The sequence below is a fragment of the Helianthus annuus genome, chromosome 8 (genome assembly GCF_002127325.2).
Source record: "Helianthus annuus cultivar XRQ/B chromosome 8, HanXRQr2.0-SUNRISE, whole genome shotgun sequence".
Taxonomy (NCBI): domain Eukaryota; kingdom Viridiplantae; phylum Streptophyta; class Magnoliopsida; order Asterales; family Asteraceae; genus Helianthus; species Helianthus annuus.
This window is the reverse complement of record NC_035440.2, coordinates 36,209,864-36,231,536: the sequence shown is the minus strand read 5'-3', so window position 1 is coordinate 36,231,536 and position 21,673 is coordinate 36,209,864. Positions and strand designations below refer to the sequence as shown.

Sequence of the window (21,673 nt, the reverse complement as noted above, 5' to 3'; positions counted from 1 at the left end):
TATGTTCGTTACACGTAAAACCGACTAAAACGCACAACATAATCAAACTCGAAACTTCGAGAGGACGGGAAGCCCCTCTAGGACGAAAGGGCCCTTTCGTGTGAAAGCGCTTGTCGCCCGAACTCCCCTCTCGCCCCAATTTCATCCTAAACCTATAAATAGGCACACTACTTCACTAATTTCTCCTCCCAGTCGCTCAGAAACACTCTCAAACGCTCTGAAGTTTTCTCCTACGATAAGAAACTTTTGGTATCGATTTCCTTTCTTTTTCCATTCATTTTTCTCATATTTCCTTGCATTTTATGTTCCATTTCTTTAAATTTTACAAAACATTTGGTTTGAATATGTCTAATGGAAGGTTTTCACGAGTTCGCTTGGGCAAACTAATGTTGAAACCTCACCACATATGAGATTCAAATCAAAGATCTTCAAACTTTGATGTTTTTTTACAATTTGTTCATACGTTTCACTTATTTTCTGCTACGAACTTGGTGGAATCTGGTACCCACCAGACTCACAACTCAATCCATAGTTGTGGGTTTGTGTTAGGGTTGGTTTCCACCAAGAACTGATCTATTTACACATATCAAACAAACATTTTTTTGACAAAACAGACACTTGTCGCACGAAAGGAGACCCTTTCGCACGGAAGAGTATCCCTTTCGCGCGAGAGGGAACTGGTTATCATGTTTTCGTTTTTGATTTCGTCTCTGTTTTATGTCAGTTCATCAGTGATGAACCCCAAATAGTTTGCTAGTCACAAAGTAAGTTAACCCCGTCCAGCCTCCAACACTTGGCTCACGCCTTCCATGTTTTGTTGGCACACCTGGGTTGTCCTTACTTGACTGTTTGGTCATTCATACTTTCTGTTTCCAATTTGTTGAACAACTACTATTACTATTTTATGTTTAAATCAGTTTACGATTAAATTTTATGCACAAATCCGCGTTTAAGACAGACCAGTCGCACGAAATGGGCCCTTGTCGCATGAAAGGCTACTGCCTTTCGCACAAAAGGATCCCTTTCGCACGAAAGGGTTTGTTACTTGCTTATTTCATATTTCTTTCGTATTTCAAAGTCTGATCCGAACCTTTTCACATCAGGATACTCACACCTTCATTTACCCATTTCAGGGTAACCTCGATGTACTAATCCCCATCTAATCCGCTCGCGGTTTCGTGTTATCTACGCAAAATTGTGAGTATACTCGATCCCTTTTTCATTTTTAACACTTTGGGTGAAACATGTACATATATACAAAAATACGCAACACTATTAAATATGTTTATCAAATCACACTCTATCTACTATTAACATGAGACTTGTTAATCTCATATGCTATGTTTACATGTGTCTATATGCTCATTAACTTTGCAAGCCTACCTTAACAATTGTAGTGCTATAGGTTAACGCCCCGCCCGTATTCTTGTGGTATTGTTAAGTAAACACCATTACACCCTCTTCGTTTCGACGATGTTGGGTAATCACCGTTGCGTTAAACTCTCGTTTGACGTATAGCTTACACTAGTACAACATTTTTGTAACATTGTATACATTTTATCATGTTGGATATGAGCACTGTTACAATGTTTTCTCTATTATGCTATGTATTCAAACCTGTATACTCGCCAACATATTTGTTGATCATTATTTTAATGCATGTTGCAGGTTGATAGGTGATGATTGAAGAAACAAGTTTAAGGTGGACTTAGATACACACCTAAATGAATAAACAATTATTTATGTTTCATGTTATTTTTGCTACAAATTGACTTGTTTGGTTTAAAACAATGTATTCCATGATTAGTATTTATGCAACTGGAATTATTTAATTATTGTCACAATTTAGTGTTATGATGTTATGAACAATCATGTTTTCGTCTCACTCCTATGTTTCCGCCATCGGTTGGGGTGTGACACGCATTACTTTGACCGCTACCCAAATTTTCCTTCATACGTTGGAAAACTTCTTGAAACGCATGGCATTTGGCATTTATATCGGGTCCATTTACTTGATATTGAATCCTTGTCCCGATATTCCCCTTTACACGTGACCGTAAAAAGGTTTCTCGAATTTCAATCCAAAAAAGGGTAGTGTTTGATAGTTGGCTACAAAAATTAGAACATATATATTATACTTTATTTTTTAAATAAATACCATTTAAAAAAAATAACACTTACCAACGTCAGGATCCTCCGAGATGTCGAGCCAAGGACGTGCGAGCTTGTACTCCTCGTCTTTTTTCCAAGCTTCATAGTTCCTTCTCGCACGAGGAGCGGTAGGATCTTTTTTTACGCGAGCGTTTTCCACGTTAAGAGCCCTCGGGGTTCGCGCTCGGTTTGTGTCTCCGACACCGTCTCGATCTCGGGCTCAGCTTCGTCTTGGGAACCATACGTACCGCTCGTGGCTATGTTCATACTTGATGCAAAACCGAGTGGCCCTTGAAAGTATTGTGGGGGCATTTTTAATAGTTGTGTGTACCCCATCATATTCGGATCACAATCTTGGTAGTTATAGGTTGGTAACGGTTGGGTGGTGTTTGGGCGATACGAATTTGTGTTGCTTGTCCGAGACGGAACACCAAGGGGGGGGGGGGGGGGAAGGGAATGGATGCATAGTATTCTTTTTATAAAGTATAAGGAAAGAGTTTATAAGAATGAGAGGAGAGTGTATGAAAATCGGGTTGAGTTGAGGTTTAAATAGGTGAAAAAGTGCATTAAAATTTGATTTTTTTTATTACCGTTACCCAACGGTAACATTTCTGAAACCACGCAAATCTCCGGCGTTTTGAAGGAAACACCCCAGGGGCGGATCTACTTGAAAAGACTGGGTTCCCAGGAACCCATTCGGTTTCGAATTTTTAGTGAAAACTTATATAAAAAACTTGGAAGGAACTCATAAATATATTACGGGTGAACCCAATATCAAAACGAATCCTCTGTTCCGCTGGTATAGCGCCTGCTTTCAAAGCTTTAGATCCCCGGTTCGATTCCACCTCTTAAGTTTTTTCCCTTTTTTGGGGTTCACTTTCTCTTTTTTTAATGTGAAACTTTGTCTCTTTAGGATGGGAATTTGGTATTTCTAAAGGATAAACAACCAACAGTGACAAAATAAATGAATGTTTGTGGACTTAAAATCAACATAACCATTTCTTATGTGACTATTTTGTTTTTTCGCAAATATTGAACCACCGAACCACTTTGTTATTCTTGTAGCTAGTTTTAGGGCTCTTACTTGGTTTCGTATTTCTGCTTCAATTTCCACAATTCTACAATTACAAGGTATGTTGAATTTGACTTATGTTAAATGTTTATATTCCAATCTATTGACGAATTATTTTTATTTTGTTGATTAGTTTTAGACTACATTGCTTATTCATTATGGTGATACTTAATTGATTAGGTAATTTATGTTCCCGACCCGACCCGAAAATTCTAACATTTGGTTGTGAGAAATCCGACCACCGGAAAAAAGTGAACCCATAAGGAAAAAATCCTGGATCCGTCACTGAAACGCCCAACCCATTTTTTGAACGAAAACGCCGATGGGGGCGGTGGTTGGGGCGTGGTGGGCCGTTTTGAGGCAAAATAACGCCCAATTCCTTTTCCACAACAGGTCGTCTTAATCCTCTTAACAAGAATATCGTTCGATGTAATCCAATCATTTTATCACCTCTAAATTTTTTAGTTTATTTAATCTTCAGTTACGACTATTTGACTACAATCCAATTACAAAAAAAATGTTGACTTTCTAATGATGATAGGTGTGTATGATGCTGGATTTTTGTCAACACTAATGAAACATCAATGAACCATGTTAGGAGTGTGAGGTTCCTATGGTGCTATGTAGGTCCCACACACACAAACACAAGAAGAAATAGGTAAAGATATTACATATTTATAACTATCAAAAGAAGGGCAACAAAAATGTGGTGGGTTATGGTGTCTGATGTGAAAGGGAAGCATGGTTTGTTTGTGTATTGGTTTTAGGCCCATTATGAGAATGCACCCACACTACTCAGGTACACATGTCCCTTCTTTATTATACATCAAGATTGTATCCACTCAGATTTTGTTACCCAACATTAGAATTTGCCATTAGTAATTTCTACACTTGTTTAACTTAGTTTTTATCTATGATCAACTTAAAATATCATGCTCCAAGGTATATTTTTCTTCTAAAACTATCAAATAATACAACTAATATTATAAGTATAACCAAGACACTTTTTATTCATTATATAAAAATTAAAATTTATAAATGAAATATTGTTTTTTCAATCATTCAAACATGCTCTAGAATTTATAATAGTGCCTAACTTTTGTCTTGTTGCTATTGATTTTATCCCCACAAGGCCCCAACTATTGATTGATTTTCCCAACTTCTCTTGATGAAAAGAAGCTGTAAAGTTTTCAATAACCCTAAGTAGATTGGAAGATTGTGTAACTAACAATAATTACAAAAGACAAATGATAGAAGAAGAAAGTCTTATGAAGTCAACCCTAAGCCGTTTTACCTTGAGCATTCTCAGGCTACTCGGTGTGGAGGAGGCAAGTCCTTGGAGGATGCCTCTCCACGTCAGCGTCACGTCAACATCTAAGGAGGATGCCCCTCCAAGGATGGACCAAGAGAAATAGAGGATGGGGCCTATATATGTATATATATGTGTTGTATGTATATGTGTGTGTGAGAGAAGGGGGTGGAGTGGCTTGAGCAAGACGAAGAGGACGCCGACGAAGCAGGGGAAATGGGAGGATGGGACGGCGCCGGGTCTGGACGTGGCGGGGACGTCCCCCACACCGAGTGCCCTAAAGGAAGTAGATAAAGATCCATTGGTAATTAGCACATACATGTTGCAACCTATATTCATGAAAACATTACTCTTTTACTTAAAATCTATCTATAATTTCTAAAGGAAATACTATGCTCTTAGAAGTGAAGTTCCACAAAGTTTTGAAGCTCAAAATACAAGGAAATGAAAGACTATGGATAGTGGATACCCTCATTCAGGGAAGGACCCACCCTTTGGTCACCAGGGTCAATATGTTGCCTATATTTACCCTATAATATAATAAGTTGTGTTACGGAATGGTTACAAACCCTACACCTATTACGATAGCCAACAAAGGAACTCTTAACATCACATGCTGATTAGGGATGAGCATGGTATTGAAAACTGAAGAAAATTGGTACTGGTATCAAATATACCGGTACGGTACCGGTGTTTTACCCGTAAATACCGGTATCGTACCGGTACCAGTTTCGGAAAACGGGGGATATGGGTACCGGCATCGGTACCGAATATACCCGTTACCAAATGCTCATCCCTAATGGTAATAGTGGTTGGTACGTACATATAAGAGGGCATCGGCCTTCACTACCAACCAGTTCTCTTCAGTGATTGTCTCCTTGAGGCATGTCATTATTGACCATCAGGACTTGAGGATTGATGATAATTACACCGATCACCAACTGACCCTTTTCAACTTTATGCATTTTTAGTTGTCTACATGATGAATTAGAATGTGAAGAAGGCTGCCTCTAGCTAGCTGTCACATTGGATCCATTACATGTAGTACAATCAAAACCTTAGTGTGAGCTGTAATCACTGTGCTCTTTTGACTACTGCTAATTGAACTGATTAGATCTTTATGGTTGTGTACCAATAGGTGGCCCTCAGATGTACATAAACACTACATAGCTAGACCAAACTTGTAACATCCCGTTTTGTGAACAAATAAAATATATGTGAAATTTGTATTTCATATACAAGTAAGTTATGGTTAGAATGACTAATTGAAATATGTGATATCTAGACGAGTAATTAGTATTATAAGAGACCGTTTAACAATAACAATAAAATATATTATATTTGACTCTGTTTCGTTCTAAATGAGACATCTCATGCACATGTATCTAATTTTTGTTATATATTATTATTATTATTATTATTATTATTATTATTATTATTATTATTATTATTATTATTATTATTATTATTATTATTATTATCATCATCATCATCAATTAAGCTGCTTTGTTTGTTTTTCTATCGTATAACTTTTGAACTATAGCTTAAAAGAGTACTGTTTTCATGAATATTGGTTGCAACATGTATATGGCTATAGTCCAAAAGTTACTAGAGAAAAACGAGCAAAACAAGTGTATTAATAATAATAATAATAATAATAATAATAATAATAATAATAATAATAATAATAATAATAATAAAACACAAAAATTAGATACATGTGCACGAGGTGTGTGTAGTCTCCATAAAGAAGATTCAATTTTACATATATACAAAAACCATGGAGAGGAATAGTGTTAGGCAAGCTGCCTGACACTTCCTCATTAACCCGAATAAATTAAGATTTTACTCCACCTTAGAATTATGATTTTGTCCCTAGTTTAAAATTACAATCTTGTTATCATTATAGATTTTGACAAATTACAAATTTACCCCAGACAAATTACGATTTTACCCCCGGTTCAAAATTACAGTTTTGCCATCGCTGTAGCTTTTGATAAGTTACGATTATTCCAGTCAAACTTACGATTTTCCCCCGGTTCAAAATTACAGTTTTGCCATCGTTGTAGCTTTTGATAAATTACGATTATTCCCAGTCAAACTTACGATTTTCCCCCGATTCAAAATTACAGTTTTGTCATCGTTTTTTTCCTTGCAAACCTATGATAGTGTTTTTTTTTTAATTGGCCGATTCAGTGTAATTTTTATTTCATAGCACTCGCTTATTGGTCATGACAAATTATAGTTTTGCCCTCAGTATAAAATTACAGTTTTCTCATCGTTTTATTTTTTTCTAGCAAAATTACGGTAGTGTTTTGTTTTAATTAATATAGAAATATTTGGCCTAGCGCCTCGCAACGCGGGCAAGGCATACACTAGTTTTAAATACAAAACCGACGTAAGTGGGATAGATTTTAGAAATCGGTGTATAGTCGGCAAACTACACAAAATGATTATAAATAGAGAGGTCATTTTAAGATTCGTCACATTTGAAACTTCTTTCGACAGAAGCAACTGTTATGTATCAAACTCCTCACTTTCAATTAATTTGTAATTTAGTTATATTAATATAATATTAGAAATATAGGTAATATTATGAGTAGGATTTAGGGTTATAGTCGTGTAGGTATTGATCAGTAACTCGATTCTAGTTTAGGCATGGACCATGTACAATTTAATAAAATTGTTGTGGTACATGTTCAAGGTTAAAGTTCTGATCGATTAATTAGCGTATCACCTAAACCTAAGTTGAGTTTCACGAATGCTTTCTAAACACGACCGTGCTTGTCCAAACTCTAATTGTTATACATGTACTGTCAAACTCATGACTTGGTGTACGCATGTGATATATCATTAGTAACTTCCAGGCATGCATACACATGTATATATACGTGTCGCTATAGCGGGAATGATTGGCAAATTACACCAGTACGATGTAATTGAATCTGATTGCATGTGGGGCTAAACACCGATGGTCCCGTAGAGATTTCCGGTGTAGGGAAACATTATGAATATTATATGGGTGGGTACAAGTCATGAATGTGTTAATGTGATATTTATAAACTGTTGATATTCGTGAACTCGCCAGCCAGCATAAGCTAACATCTGTTTTAAGAATGTGTCGCAGGTAACAAGGCTTGAGGGCTAGTTGCCATAGGTTCCGAACCTGTGTGGCCGGAGGAAGCGTTGAACACTAGACCTGTAGTGTCTAGTGAAATTTTGTGGACCACATGATAGTTAGTCTGATGTAATGTTGTATCATTTAAGTCTCTAACTTTTGTACCCTATAATTATGTTAATGTAATAAGCTTTTTATGTTTAAGTGGGTATCACTTGTGTACTTTTCACCCTCATTTAGGTGAGGTGTCACGGTTGGTATCAAAGCCAAAGGTTTTAGCGAATTAAATATGATAATTGTTATAAAAACTCCACTTCTAGATTATTTATTTAAAAATCATATTACAAGATTGGGATATTATACTATGATTTTCTTTTATTTTTACATGAATTTACTAAACTGATATAACAAATTAAAATTGTCCAATAAATCCATACAAGATCCAATAATTCTCAAAATTTCCATAATCTATACTAACATATTCAAGATCAGTTTAGGATATTCAGTTTCATCAAAACACAACTCTATATTGAAAAGCCCCAAATTTGATTGTCCAAGAACCCTTAATCAAGATATTCAAAATTCGGATTTGTTTGCCCTTTATCACAGAAATGGATAGATGAGTTTTGTAGAGCATGAAAAATTAAATGGAAAAGGCTCCAAAATTACCTAATTTCATTGAGGAATGAAGGAGAAAACGCGAGATGAAGTTTCAAGCTCTAGACCCTTCTTCACTTGAATTCGTGGATTAGAGAGGTTGTTTGCAGGTTTTGAGCGTGGAGGAAGTTGTGAAAAGTGCAGAGGAATCGTTTAGGATTTAAAGTCCTATTGTGAATGAATTTGTCAAAACCTTTCACGTTCTTGAAAAGCTTTAATGGTGTATTTAATCTAGTTTTAATTATATGTATTATGAGGTGTTAATGAGTGATTGATGATTGTAATAAGTTTCTCCATCAAAACCGATTTAAATGGGACAATAAAGGAGTCGAATGGTCAAGAATTAAGCGTGTTCAGGGTGTTCGGTTTAGCGGGTTCACGTTTGGGAGTGATGGGAAGTTGCAGGTGAATGTCGTTTGGAAGAGAGGGTGCTGTCATTTGGGTTTTGCGCTATGTTGGTTGGGCCATGGTGTTTGGGTTATGGAGGATGTCGTTTGAGAGGGGTTGAGTGACATCGTTTGAATGGTGAAGTTTAAGTGTGGTGTGTTATTAATTAATGTAATAGACAATATAAAAATAATAAAATCAATAAATAAATAATTACCAGTAATACAAATTTGCATCTTTATTTAGTATGATTCGAATCCGGTTTACAAACGGGTCGGTTTCTAGGATCCGTTTCGGCGGAACTTACAAGCTCCGACGTTATTACGGGTATGTTCCTTACAACAACTTTTATGCCAAGATCCTATTGACACTGGTGCTGATAAAAGCTTTTTGTATGAGCCTTATCAAACAAGTAAATCTCTCAAACTGTTGAGCTAAGGTATCTCCCTTAACATGACTGAAGGTCTCATATTGGTGGTTGAGAATTTCATAGGTGTTTTCAATCACATCCTTTGTTCCACCGAATTGTTCTTTTAAAGCATCCCACAACTCTTTTGCACTATTACAGTGTAATAGGTCGGCAAAGATTTCATTTGGTAGAGCCATAGCAACAATACCGAATGCTTTTGCATCTTACTCAAATTTTTGAAAATCCTGCTCGGAATAGTTTTTTGGTTTCTTTAGCTCTTGAACTCTTGGATCTTTGGTACTAGGTACCATTAAACATGTGGTCCGAATATAACGGACTTCCAACATCAAGTGTTCTGTTAAGCTAGAACATGTGTCATTCGACGTTGCCAGATATTGTATTCTGATCTGACAAACATTAGAGGCGTATTACTGAAACCAGTGTTGTGGGGATCGTGTTTGTTTTGCAAAATCCTTCTGATCTTTGAAAAAAACAGAGTATCATTAAAAAAATTTGTGAATTTAATACTTCGACTAAGTAATTCGATTAAACTAACAGTTGGTTATCAATTATATGAGCTGATCTTTTTGTATTAAACTGATTGTGAAATCAAGTTTAATGTGACCAAGCTCTGATACCAATTGTTAGGATTTGAGTTTCAATTTATGTGTGTTTTTGTGTGAAATGATGAAATGTTAGTGAATTTAATGAATCATAAATGAGAATGAAATGAATTGCTGCGAAATTAAACACACACAAACTTGGAAAGTAATTATAACTTTTTCCATTTATAACCAAAAGATTACGAATTACAAATATGATCCACTCCCCCTCAGCCTAATCACATAATTTTGTTCGTACAAAAGATTTCTCAGATATTAGAAACATCTGATAGATCTTAACATCTATTCTAAGACTCCCAGACACTGTTTTATAGACATTGTTACATTGATATCATCTGTTTTGGAAACCTGTGTTTATATGTACTAAACATCTGTTCAGGCCTTAACCGATGTTTAGTCTTCTAATTAGTGCTTTATCACACAGAGCTTCAGTCTTCATCAATAGAGTCTTCATTTCTTCAACAGATCTTTGAGTCTTCAAATAGATGCTCTGTTAGTGTTTAAGATTTACTTTCTTTGGGGGGGGGGGGGGGGGGAGATGAACTTCATAACTTGTTTATTTCTTGATCAGAATAGTAATTTTGGCTTTAGCAATCATATGTTCTTTTACAGGTTCGACTCAGAGAGTCATGGCCAGTGAGTTATTGGCTAGAAAATTGACCACTCTTGCATCACACGTATGTTAACCTTGTTTTCCAACAATGCAGATCTAAATCTCGTTAATCTAGCTTCACAGATCTGAACCATTGCAACCCCAACCCCCTTGGAAGCTATCCTTATTAAGCACTATTATGATGGCGATGGTGGCTACGTATCTAAGCACAAGGTGGGTGGATATATTCAACAACGTTGGCGGTTGGCCGAGGGAGAAAAAAGTAGCTCACTTCTTTAAACTCCTCGCTATTAATTTCACATATGAATTATTAAATAAAACTTCATCTCATCATATGCCCTGATAGAATCTTGTACACTAAACTATGATTAGTGGCAAACCTTTAGTGAATCTGATCGGTGTCCCTAAGTGTTAAATAAAACTTCATCTCCTTATGTGCCGTGATAGAAGCGTGTAACACTTTGGTAAAGGTTGCAGACCTTTAGTGAATCTGTCACTCAACTGTCAAAAAACGTGTGAAAACGAGTATAAATACTATATAACATTTTTTATCAATATCTAGTATATGGGTTAATGTGACTTTTGGTCATCAAAACAAAGTCGTAAGCCAATGGAGGTGAAACCGACAATATCATTAGTGTGATGGGTGTATTACACATTTCAATAAGCAATATCTAGTTACCTTCGTGGTTAAACATACCAATCTTGAACCCCATCAAAGCATACCCGTGAAGGAAACATGTGATACATTCGTATTCACTCAAGCATGTACTCATGTCATGGATTTGATGTAAAATTTGGAAATGTTCAAGTGAAAGAAGACAACATTCTATTGGTATGATTCACGTTGGTCTACCATTATAGAGTCAGGAGCCAGTTCTTTAATATTTTGTTGGTTTCTAGCTTTTATTTCATTCTCAATTGAAAGATTATTTCCATCCACCGATTGATCGTTAATCTTTTCTGATAGAATCTTTTGACAATTTATCCACATGATTACAATATATTCCATCAAATTCCGTTTTTCCTTTTTTTTTTTTTTTTTGAAGAAATGGTTCTTTTTTTTTAAATAGAAACCAAATATTGTCTCCTGTATAGAGGCTAGCATATCATATCAGACATGACCTGTTAAGAAACATGTAAACACCAGTACGACACAAACTCGTATCGTGTCAGTTTTTTCCAATCACGAACAGGATAATAAACATGTTACATCAAAACGACTTGTTAAGACACGAAAAAACTTACTAGCATATCATATAACATGTTATGACATGAACACGATCTGTTAAGACATGAACACGCCCTGGAGTTGCGATGTTTGATGTTTCAAAATTTGGGTTATGTTTTTCCTTTGTCCAGGTCGCGTGTATCAAAACCCCACTTCCTTTTTTTAATAAAAATTATTACCATGTCAATGGGTTTTTAACTTGTAATAGACATGAAATATAACAGGTCTTATCGTGTAGACCTGTTTAAGACACAAAACCTGTTAAGGGTCAAACATAAACCTGTTAAGGTTCTGTCGTGTCATTTCGTATCATGTTTTCATGTCCGTGTCTGAAATTACCAACCCTACTTATAGAATGGTACAATAGACAAAACATTGTGTTCTAACAAACAAAACTATAGAGCCTGAAATTCCACTAGAGGAAATAACTTTGATCGATGGAAACTTGCTGTGCGGTATTTGTTATGTATTTATTCAAGGCTCCCACTTACATGCCCTTGTGACGCATCACATTCATCATACTGAGATAAGTTCTCACAACATTTTTGTTCTATTTTTTAACGATAAAGAAACTCACGTGTAAATCCATCTTGCTCGGGGCTATGTTCAAGATCGACTTCTCGACCGCAATGAGACTGTGCCCCCCTGATGAGTGGGAACCGGATGGAATCCGTAAACCCTCACCCCCTGTTAGGTCCCAACCCGGGATTAAAGCCGATTCGTCCCTTCATCCAGATTTCCCTCGAAAATAACCCAAGCGTGAATCAAACATACGACTCAACTATGCAGGGCAGACCTTTTGATCACTGAACCAACATCTCACGACTCACAACATTTTTATTCTAAACACACACCACTTTAAGCATCGACATCCAATCATCTTACATTCGTTTTGGATACATCTTGTGAATCTCTCGTCAAGAAGATCGCAAAACCATCAAATAATAATAATTATTTGTGCTCAAAAGAACAAAAACAAAAAAAAAAAAAAATGTAAAATTGTTATGTAGAGACACTTGCTTTTTGTTGTGTTTAAAGGAGACAAAATCTTAACTCACCTATCGTAGAAATGGACATAGATTTTGGAAGTTTGGCAGCTGGTGTCGTCACTAAATAAATACTATGAATTATTTGAGGGTTGTTTATTGAAATTTCAAATCGAAATTATGACATCTGAAGTACAATTATTAACATGCGTGAATAAGATGTACATGTGGGGATTGTAATTTGGTGATCACAGAGGACGAAGATCTGTCGGCAAAGGCCCCAATGGTCCTCGCAATGGAGGGCATACACGACGTGACTTTCATTTTAAAATTTAGAGTTTATAAAAGAATATTAATGGATTGGTTACTAGTGTTAATTTATTTTTCATTAAATTACTAATGTTAAATTAGAATAATGTAATTGATATTGTTGTGAAATACAAGTCCGGATAGATGCATAGCATTTAGTTGGTGAAAGTGTGATAGGAATGGTTTTTTAGCTAAAAGGAACCGGGTCTATATTCAGTTAGTTGTGTCATGGAATCGTCATACGAGGATCATGCAACGATCTTGAATCTACAGGGATTGTTCACTTCGTTTGCGTATGATCAACATTCTTCCAAATACATTCGACTACTCTTCACCTGGTATCACCCTTCAAACATTTGGTCCGTCACGTTCCACTACATGCATTCAACCCTAGCGTGCAACATGCATTTTTTCCTTGGATTGGTTATGTCGAAATCCATTCAATCCCCCCCTGGGTTGACCAATTATTCTCTTGAGAAAGGTTCCAACAGGGGCGGACCCAAGTGAAGGCGTGTATTTTATAGGCAAAAATCCTGATCGCACCTCTTGAAAGGTTGGTTGAACTCCTCGTTCGCACCCACATAAAATAATTCCAGCATCCACCATTGAGTTCCAACCCTTTGGCAACCCTACAACGCGACGACATCATGTATCCCCATGTAACATTCCTAGCTAGGATATTGATCTTGCCCATCTGCTTAACTCGCATGCATGGGCCGAATGGGCCTTATATCATATCCACTAGCAAAAAGGACGCGAGATTGACATGATTTATCACCGGTAAAGAATTTATTCTACGAACTTTCTTGTCCATAACATCTAAGTTTGTGGTTGCTAAAGTATAACTATGGAATAAACTTGTTTTGGAAAGAAAAAAACATATAAAAGTATTTTGAGGGGTTTAAAATCTTAGAGATAGTGTTATCTTAAAAGCTAAAAACACCGTTACAGAAATCTTGTTGAGACTTGAGACCACCTCTTCATCATGTAACGCTATTGTGGGCCTTTTAAATGAAGCATAAGTGCCTAACACCGAAACATTCAAGCCCACATATCCCATTCAAAAGAGATGGGCCTTTTTAAAGGGTATTTTGATGGACTATTTGTGTAAATGGGCGTTGTTCATCGGAACAAAATCTTTTTTCTTAATTAATTCTTTTTTAACTATATTTGTCTTTTTTTAAATTATTTCTTTTTTAACTATTTCAATAGAATAATATCGATTTGGATTTCTCCTGCGAACTTCACAAATACAATCTATCCATAGGGAGTTTGTTTTTTCAGTGTTGGTGAAAAAAATCAGAATCTTTTTTTTCTTAGATATTTATCAAAATAGTGTCTAATCCTTTACCCAAAAAAAAACTATTCATATTCAGCCTCCACAAATGTTACACGCTCCAATACTTTCAGTCAAATCCTCGGCAACTTACTATATTCATGACATTCGGTGCGGGTTCAATCAACCCAAGTGTTAACGGTTGTTGAAAGCTTTACCATTTGTACAGTATTCGAGTTATCTTCAACACATTCACAACATGGTATTGTCTCTTTCTCTCCGCCATGGATACTAACGCCTCTAAAGCTCGAAGATTCTTTCATTTTCAATATTGACGCAATTAATATATTCATTTTGTTGATTGAATATATTTGTCATCTTCTCAGCTTAACCCGTTTCCTCACAAGCGGTACAAGAAACGCCCTGTGATTTTTTAATAGGTTTGAGGGATATGTTTCATGTACCATAAATAATTGCTTGCTAAAATAACTCTTAACGTACTTTTGGTTCGTGGACTTCAATGGAATTAAAATAATAAGAATATGAATTACATCTCTGAATGTGTTTCGTTCGTGGAATTTGTTGAAATTGAAATTTCATTTCCATTTTTATGAGCTTGGTTAGAAAGGAATTGAAATGAAAACTGTTGGATTGTTGCATAGCCGCACCAAATCAATCGCACATTTAGTTGCAACCCAATATGTTAACCATATGTAATTTTTAGCTTAACTAGTACCATGATATTATATCGAGAAAAATATGTCGCTATTCAACAAGTTATATTTTACTTAGGTTGCGGGGATGGTGGTTTGGACCATGGGTTGTCACATAGGACATGATTCGCGTGGTACCCCCCCCCCCCCCCCCCCCCGCTCAAATCCATGCGTGGTGAGCATGGATATTTCCATGCCGACCATAACCCTACTTGAATTAATTGGGGGGAATGTGATTGAAGGTGGATGATGGTTGGGGTCATGGACCATACCATATAGGGTGGTAGATGAGGATGGAATGATTTAATGTCTATGTAGAGGGTGATGGTGACGATTAAGAATATCACCACACCACATAGACTTACTAACAACCATTGTAGATTCGTTGGTTTGTTCTATGTATCCAAAATCTCCGGGATCTTAAGATTTCTGTTTTTTTTAACAATAATTATTAGATTTTCTAAGATACATACACTTTAACCATTAGGATGTCCTTTAATATTTTTCACTTGAACACTTGTTGTATGAAATTTAGAATTACTGTTAATCAAACAAAACTGTATCCCCATTTGGATCATTAGCCGTACAAAAACAGGGTCAACAATTAGTTTTGATAATATATGATCAATAAACATGTGTAAATATATATTTTAACGAAATCTATCACTGAATATGATATCCGACACCGGTAAAAGGAAAATGAAAGGACAGAAGAAAAACCTAAGTGACATGCGTTGGTGACATGCAAATGCAATAATGATGCATAAATTACCTCTTTATCTTTTGGTACAGGAATATCTTTATCGCTTTCCTTGACTATTGTGTAAGGGTGAAGGGAGTGATTAGGCACTTAAAATAGGTAAACTCCCAAATTATCCAATCAAACAGTGCTACGTCATTTTACATATTTTGTTTACCTATTGTTCAAAAACGTTGACGGTGGTTTTACCTATCTTGGATTAGGTAAACTATTATTTAAAAAAAAAACATAACAAAATAAACCATCCAATCATCGCTCCCCAACAGTCAACTCATCATCTTTGTCAATCGGTTAACAGTTCAAAAAGTGTAAAAGCCAATTACAAAAATAGTGTAAATACAATGTGTAAAAGACAATTACAAAAAAAAAATGTAAAATACAATGCGTAAAAGACAATTACAAAAAAGTGTAAAACACAATGCATTAACATTTGCAAAAGCAAGAGTAATAGTCTATGGGTTACAATTGCAATTTTTTAATGTTGAGCAGGTGTAAAAATGGAGTGATAGTGCAATGGATAAAAATGTAAAGTCTAAAATTCTAGGGAAAATAGAAGTAGTAGGTTAAAAAATGGAAAGTATAAAAGTAGAGGGGTGGTGGTGAAAATGTGTAAAAGTTGAGGGGGGAGGGGGTGGCGGAAAGCGTTGGGAGATGGGTAAAAAAGGCAAAGTGTAAAAGTAGAGTGGTGGTTGAGGAAATGTGTAAAAGATGAGGGGGTGGTGATGGAAATGTAAAAGTAATTGTGTGGTGACGTAAGTGTGTAAAAGCTGAGGGGGTGATGAGGAAAAAGTAAAGTAGCGGGGTGGTTATGGCAAACTTTGAAAGATTAGGATGTGGTTGTGAAAATTCAAAGTCAAAGGGGTAGTGGTGGTGTAAAAACACTAACTTTCTCCTTTAAGATTGTATTTTCAAAGTAGAAGGGGTAGTTGTGACAATGTCCAAAAGTTGAAGTGTTGGTGGTATAAAAACCATCGACTTTCTCCTTTAAGTTTGTATTACTATTTCTCTTGGAATTTAAAAGATATAGTTATCAAGAGTAAACTGCCAAAATGGTCCCTGAGGTTTGGTTATTTTAGTCCAAAACTTAAACCTTTTGAATCTGAGTCCCTGTGGTTTCAATTTTATTGCCATTTTCATTCAAAAGCAAAATCTGGTCAGATTTTTCAGTTAATATCTAGTTTTTTTTTGTCTTTTTCCTCCCTTTTAATGAATGGCAAAATGGTCAATTTTTTTAATTTGTTATAATAAAATGTTAAAAGACCATTTTGTCCTTCATTAAAAGGGAGGAAAAGGACAAAAATCTGAATGTTAACTGAAAATCTGATAAGATTTTGAATGAAAATGACAACAAAATTGAAACAAAAGGACCCATATTAAAAAGTTTTGAGTTTTGAACTAAAGTGTCAAAAGTGAACAAACATCAAGAACCATTTTAACAGTTTACTCTAAAAGATATCTTAAACAACCCTCGAATTTACTATAAAACAAAAAAAAATAGACTTAATTTATCTACAATTTCACTTGAAAGATTTTATTAGTTGTTTTTTACCATGTTCCAATTAGTTAATTAATCTAATTTAATCTAAGTTTTATTAAAAGGTTTTCAAATTAATGTCAAGTGGCGTTCTCTCTTTCAACCTCACAGTTTTAACTTATTTTTTAATAATTAATACATGTATATTTCAACCTCACAGTTTTAACTTATTTTGATATATTTTTTTATTTTGATATACTTTGGAGTGAAACAGAGAACTCCAGTTTCCGACGAAGACGTACTCCGGCGACGGTGGATGGAGGTGGTGGTTGATTAAGGTGATGGACGTGGTGGCGGCGGCTGGTGGTTCATCTCATGGATGAGCCTGACCAAGGTATTGCATTATTAATCCTAAATTGGTTCATTTCGTTAGAAATGACAATCAGAGAGAGAGAGAGACCAGGTTTGATGAAAATAGCAATTAAAGAGAGAGATTAGTTTGATGAAAAAAGGAAAGGGTAGGGGTGGGTCCCACTAATATATTTTTTCTTTTATTTTTTCAATATAAAAAAATGGATCAAAATGACAATTTGAAAGATTTAAATTGAAAATCCCTAAAATACCCCTGGTTAGAAATGAGGTTTTTGGATGGAGTTAGGCAATGTGATCAAAATGGCAACAAAAGGGAAAAGTCAGGGACCCAGAGAAGAAAAAAAAAACTATTTGAACTAAAATGACAAATTTTAACAAACCACAGGGACTAAAATGGCAATTTACTCTTTATAATAATGAATACCAAAATTCTTGGTATGTCAAATATTCAATATCGTATTGTATTTTATGATAATTGATATAATTTCATATTTAAGTTCATACCCAAATTATTTCCAAACTAGTTTTCGTTATTTCTATAATTTTAATTATATGATTTAAAATCCTCCTATAGTCCGCCTTTACTACTAAACTATATAACTTAAAAAAATTAATAACTCAACAAATATGTATTTTTTTTAATTCATATTGTATCATTTATTCAGCTCCAGTGTAATACACGAGAGCAAAAAAGACAATATTCTTTCTCTTTTTGTGTTTCACGATGACGATAAATTAATTTCAATTAATGCATAATTGGATTGTTTTTAAAATAACCAGTATTTTTATATGGTTTACACGTAGTTTTTTTAGAGTCAAAAGTAGAGATAAACTTAAATCGTTAAGTGTTGATAAAGATGATAATCTTACAAGTTTGACATTCAGTGTTGCCTATAAATAACCTTTTTGAGATTTTTAATTTGTATATTAATATTATTGCATATTTTTGATACCCAACCCATATACTACACAGGACTATATATAAAATAGGCATTAACAGGAGAACTTGAAAGTAAAAAGAGCGTATATGCATGATCCAAAATATAATAATTGCACTGAGTTGGACATACGTCATTCGAATAAGGTTTATACTCAATAATAACAAGTAAAATATTAGTAAACATTAAGGTTTATATTAAATATATAAACAGTTGGAATTATATATATCTATGGATCCCATTAAGTCTAACCAACTTGTAAATCATTCCTAGCCCTTAGATCTTGCTGAGATGAAATCCTGACCATTTAAACTCACTTTTTTAACTGCTAGATCAGCAGTTATCGACGGTTTCCTTGCCAGTTAATTAGTTAGCAGGTTTTGCCCCACGTTTTCCACCTCCCATGATTTTAGGATGCTATCTCCTCGTCACCCATAAAACTACCATCCCACCTCCACAACCTGGCGACAATGAGGATAATTTCTATGGTTCCAAGAGTTCGAGGCGTGATTTCATCCACAGGTAAGTTTTCAAAAACCTATGATTAAAGTCCCTCAGTCTTCATCTCCCTCTCCCTCTCCCTCTCCCTCTTTTCTGAATCCCTCTCATCTGAATTTCATCCACAGATAGGTTTTATCGATCAATTTTGTGTTTATCTGCATCTCTAGGATGTTTAGGGTCAGAACACTGTCAATTCTGCGATTTTTTGGCCATTCTTGCAGATGAATCTGGTAACAAATTGCCTTATGTTATGTGTTCAAGAAGCAACTCCACGAAGATGTTGAAAAAGGGAAAGGCAATTGGGATAATTCAAGAACCACTCTACAAAACATACCCTACCATCGCTACAGAAAGGAAGAAGAACACGAGATTGGGATTTGGGGGATTCTAATTTCTGGTCTAATCGGAGATACTGCCACTACTCTTGATGTATGTATTTGTTTTATTTGAATTGTTAATCAGATAATGTCTTCTCTCATTTCCTGTATTTGTTTTATTTGAATTGTTATGGAGGATAGCAGTTCATTCATTTATCCAAATAGTTTTACAATTTTATTGTACTTTTGGGGGACTTCTTTTATTAACTTAATGATTTTATACCATTTTATAAACATCTTAGTAACTGCAAATATTTGACGACTTTTAGGGAACAGAAATGCAGCTTGCTTCGGCTGTTGAAAGTAAAAACGCCACTTTATCAGTTAAAAGAAGACTAGCGTGCGAGCAATTAAGTTATTTCAGCCAGGTGCATTGTTTATTATTAGTATTATTAATATTATCATTATTATTATTTTCCTCAACTAAAATCTAAATCTACTAAGCAAACAGTTAATCATTCTTTTTTCTCAATCAGGCTCACTACTGCTTGTCAACATGTGACAACCTTAATAGACACGGAAAGAAACATCTGTCGTTTCTTAAATGGAAATGCCTCGAAGCAAAGGTTTGCATTTCTAAACTTACTGTACGCATAAAACCATTTTCACACGTCAACAAGTTTAAATCAAGATAATGACGTTTGACATGTGTAATCAGGCTGCAGCATATTGTTACCATGGTCTGATCACAGACAAAGGTACTGAACCATCTTGCCACATCAGTGCGGTATGTTGTTTTCTTGCGGCTGAAGAAATTTTAAACGAGAGCAAGAAGGCCTGTTTAAACTTTTGCTTAACAGTTCCTATAACAAGGTTTGATTCATGGAACTTTTTTTTCTTTCTTTTTGGGTATTGAGTGATTAATATTTGGATTATGGCCTGATGATCGTATGTAGGGCTCCGGTTGCATGGGGTGCTATGAAACATTTGAATAAGAAAATTCATGAAATTGCAGCTAAAAAGTCCCAGATGTATGCATACCTTTTGGAGGAAAAAAAGTAAGCAATCAAAAGTAGTTCTCATAATTATTTTGTTTTCTTTTTTTATCTCTAACAAGCAAAATAAATAACTAATAAAGGAAGGGTATAAGTTTATCCAAAACATTTAAGAAGATTATTTAAGTATTATGATTTTGGTATATCATATTTTACACAATAGTTGTTTATATAAATAGTTATATGACGTGGCGGGACTTGATGCAGGAGTCTGGAAGTGTTGCCGGAACTCCCAGAGTTCGAGTTGTCATTAAAGGCAGAGGAGTATGAAATGGCGGATAAAGATGGAGCATGGGATAGTGAAAACTGGAAGATACCTAACCAGACACTTAAAATGCACTTAACAGATGACGAAGAAGATGATTAGTGAAGCTATGTGCAATTTGAAATGGTAGTAGTTGATTGGTTTTCCTTCCACGAAGAACATGTGTATAAAAAGATGGAGAATGTTGTAATATTCATGTGAGTTTTATTGTAACAGACTTGAAACTAAATTATGAAATATATATTAATCACAAGTCATTAGTAACAACAACTATTCTTAATTATAACAAATTCTAGAAACGATGATGATGTTTCATGTTTCTGTAAGACAACGGATATAGAAAACGAAACAACATTTCTCTGCTTTATGCTTGCATCAATCAAATACGACAATTGTACAAGATGAAGACTTCAACAACAATGGGGGTGTTGATGGATACAACGGGTCAAACAAAAGGTGCTATGCGCATCTTTGTTCTTGGTCCATGTGTAGTCGAACGGGGTATCACGCCATTTGTGCACATAGCGCCCTATGGCGCTGCGCAACACCGCCCCGAGGGGCACCATACGGTGGAATCCAGCGAACTCACGAAAATTATAATGGGCGCTACACTAAGGTTTTTCACACACATATATGTATGTGTGTGTGTGTGTATATATAAGTGAAGGGGTTAACCACTACACACTCATGTTATACAACCCTCCTTTCTTATGCATTTGCCACGTGTTGTATAACCCCACATCGCAAGGGGTTATGAGAGGTTACCACTACGCATGGCCTTAGTACAACCAACATTATATGTCAGAAAATAAGCTTCCTTTCACCATTCAAGTTTTTTTTTTTTTTTTTTTTTTCAAAGGGGCTGCACCAGCTTCTGGAATTGTTGAAGTGGAACATCAAATATGGTTGTTATACACTACACATTTTGTCTTACAAGTGAATTTCTATGTACTTTGACTTTTAAGAGTCAAAGGATTAGTACTAGAAGCACAATTTATGACTTTGATTTCTAAAAAACCAGAATTAGATGGTAGTGAGAAATAGGGTTAGGGTGCAATTGTGTTGTTTGGATTGGTAATAATCACATTATAAAATATTCAACCATTAATGAACCAATGCTATATTGTTTAGTCTTTA

General features: G+C 35.2%; 1 protein-coding gene across 3 annotated transcripts; it reads left to right on the top strand.

Moving 5' to 3' along the window:
• Positions 1-18,643: 18,643 nt before the first annotated feature.
• On the top strand, positions 18,644-20,803 carry LOC110872650. Of its 3 annotated transcripts, none has more exons than XM_022121494.2 (7): positions 18,644-18,920; positions 19,121-19,328; positions 19,546-19,644; positions 19,753-19,842; positions 19,935-20,089; positions 20,173-20,274; positions 20,479-20,803. In XM_022121494.2, exons 3-7 carry the CDS (start codon positions 19,555-19,557, stop codon positions 20,636-20,638), a joined length of 597 nt encoding a protein of 198 aa, XP_021977186.1. In that variant the 5' UTR covers positions 18,644-18,920; positions 19,121-19,328; positions 19,546-19,554; the 3' UTR covers positions 20,639-20,803. The 3 variants fall into 3 exon arrangements, with proteins under 3 accessions (XP_021977186.1, XP_021977187.1, XP_021977189.1); XM_022121495.2 differs by having other exon boundaries at positions 19,025-19,328; XM_022121497.2 differs by lacking the exon at positions 18,644-18,920 and having other exon boundaries at positions 18,927-19,328; positions 19,553-19,644.
• The last annotated feature ends 870 nt before the right edge of the window (positions 20,804-21,673 follow it).

Bases quoted from the DNA above. Each gene is read 5' to 3' on its own strand.
- LOC110872650 (XM_022121494.2), top strand. From the start codon at position 19,555: ATGCAGCTTGCTTCGGCTGTTGAAAGTAAAAACGCCACTTTATCAGTT. The intron at 19,645-19,752 runs GTGCATTGTTTA...TTTCTCAATCAG, and splicing joins AATTAAGTTATTTCAGCCAG to GCTCACTACTGCTTGTCAAC. The intron at 20,090-20,172 runs GTTTGATTCATG...GATCGTATGTAG, and splicing joins TTAACAGTTCCTATAACAAG to GGCTCCGGTTGCATGGGGTG.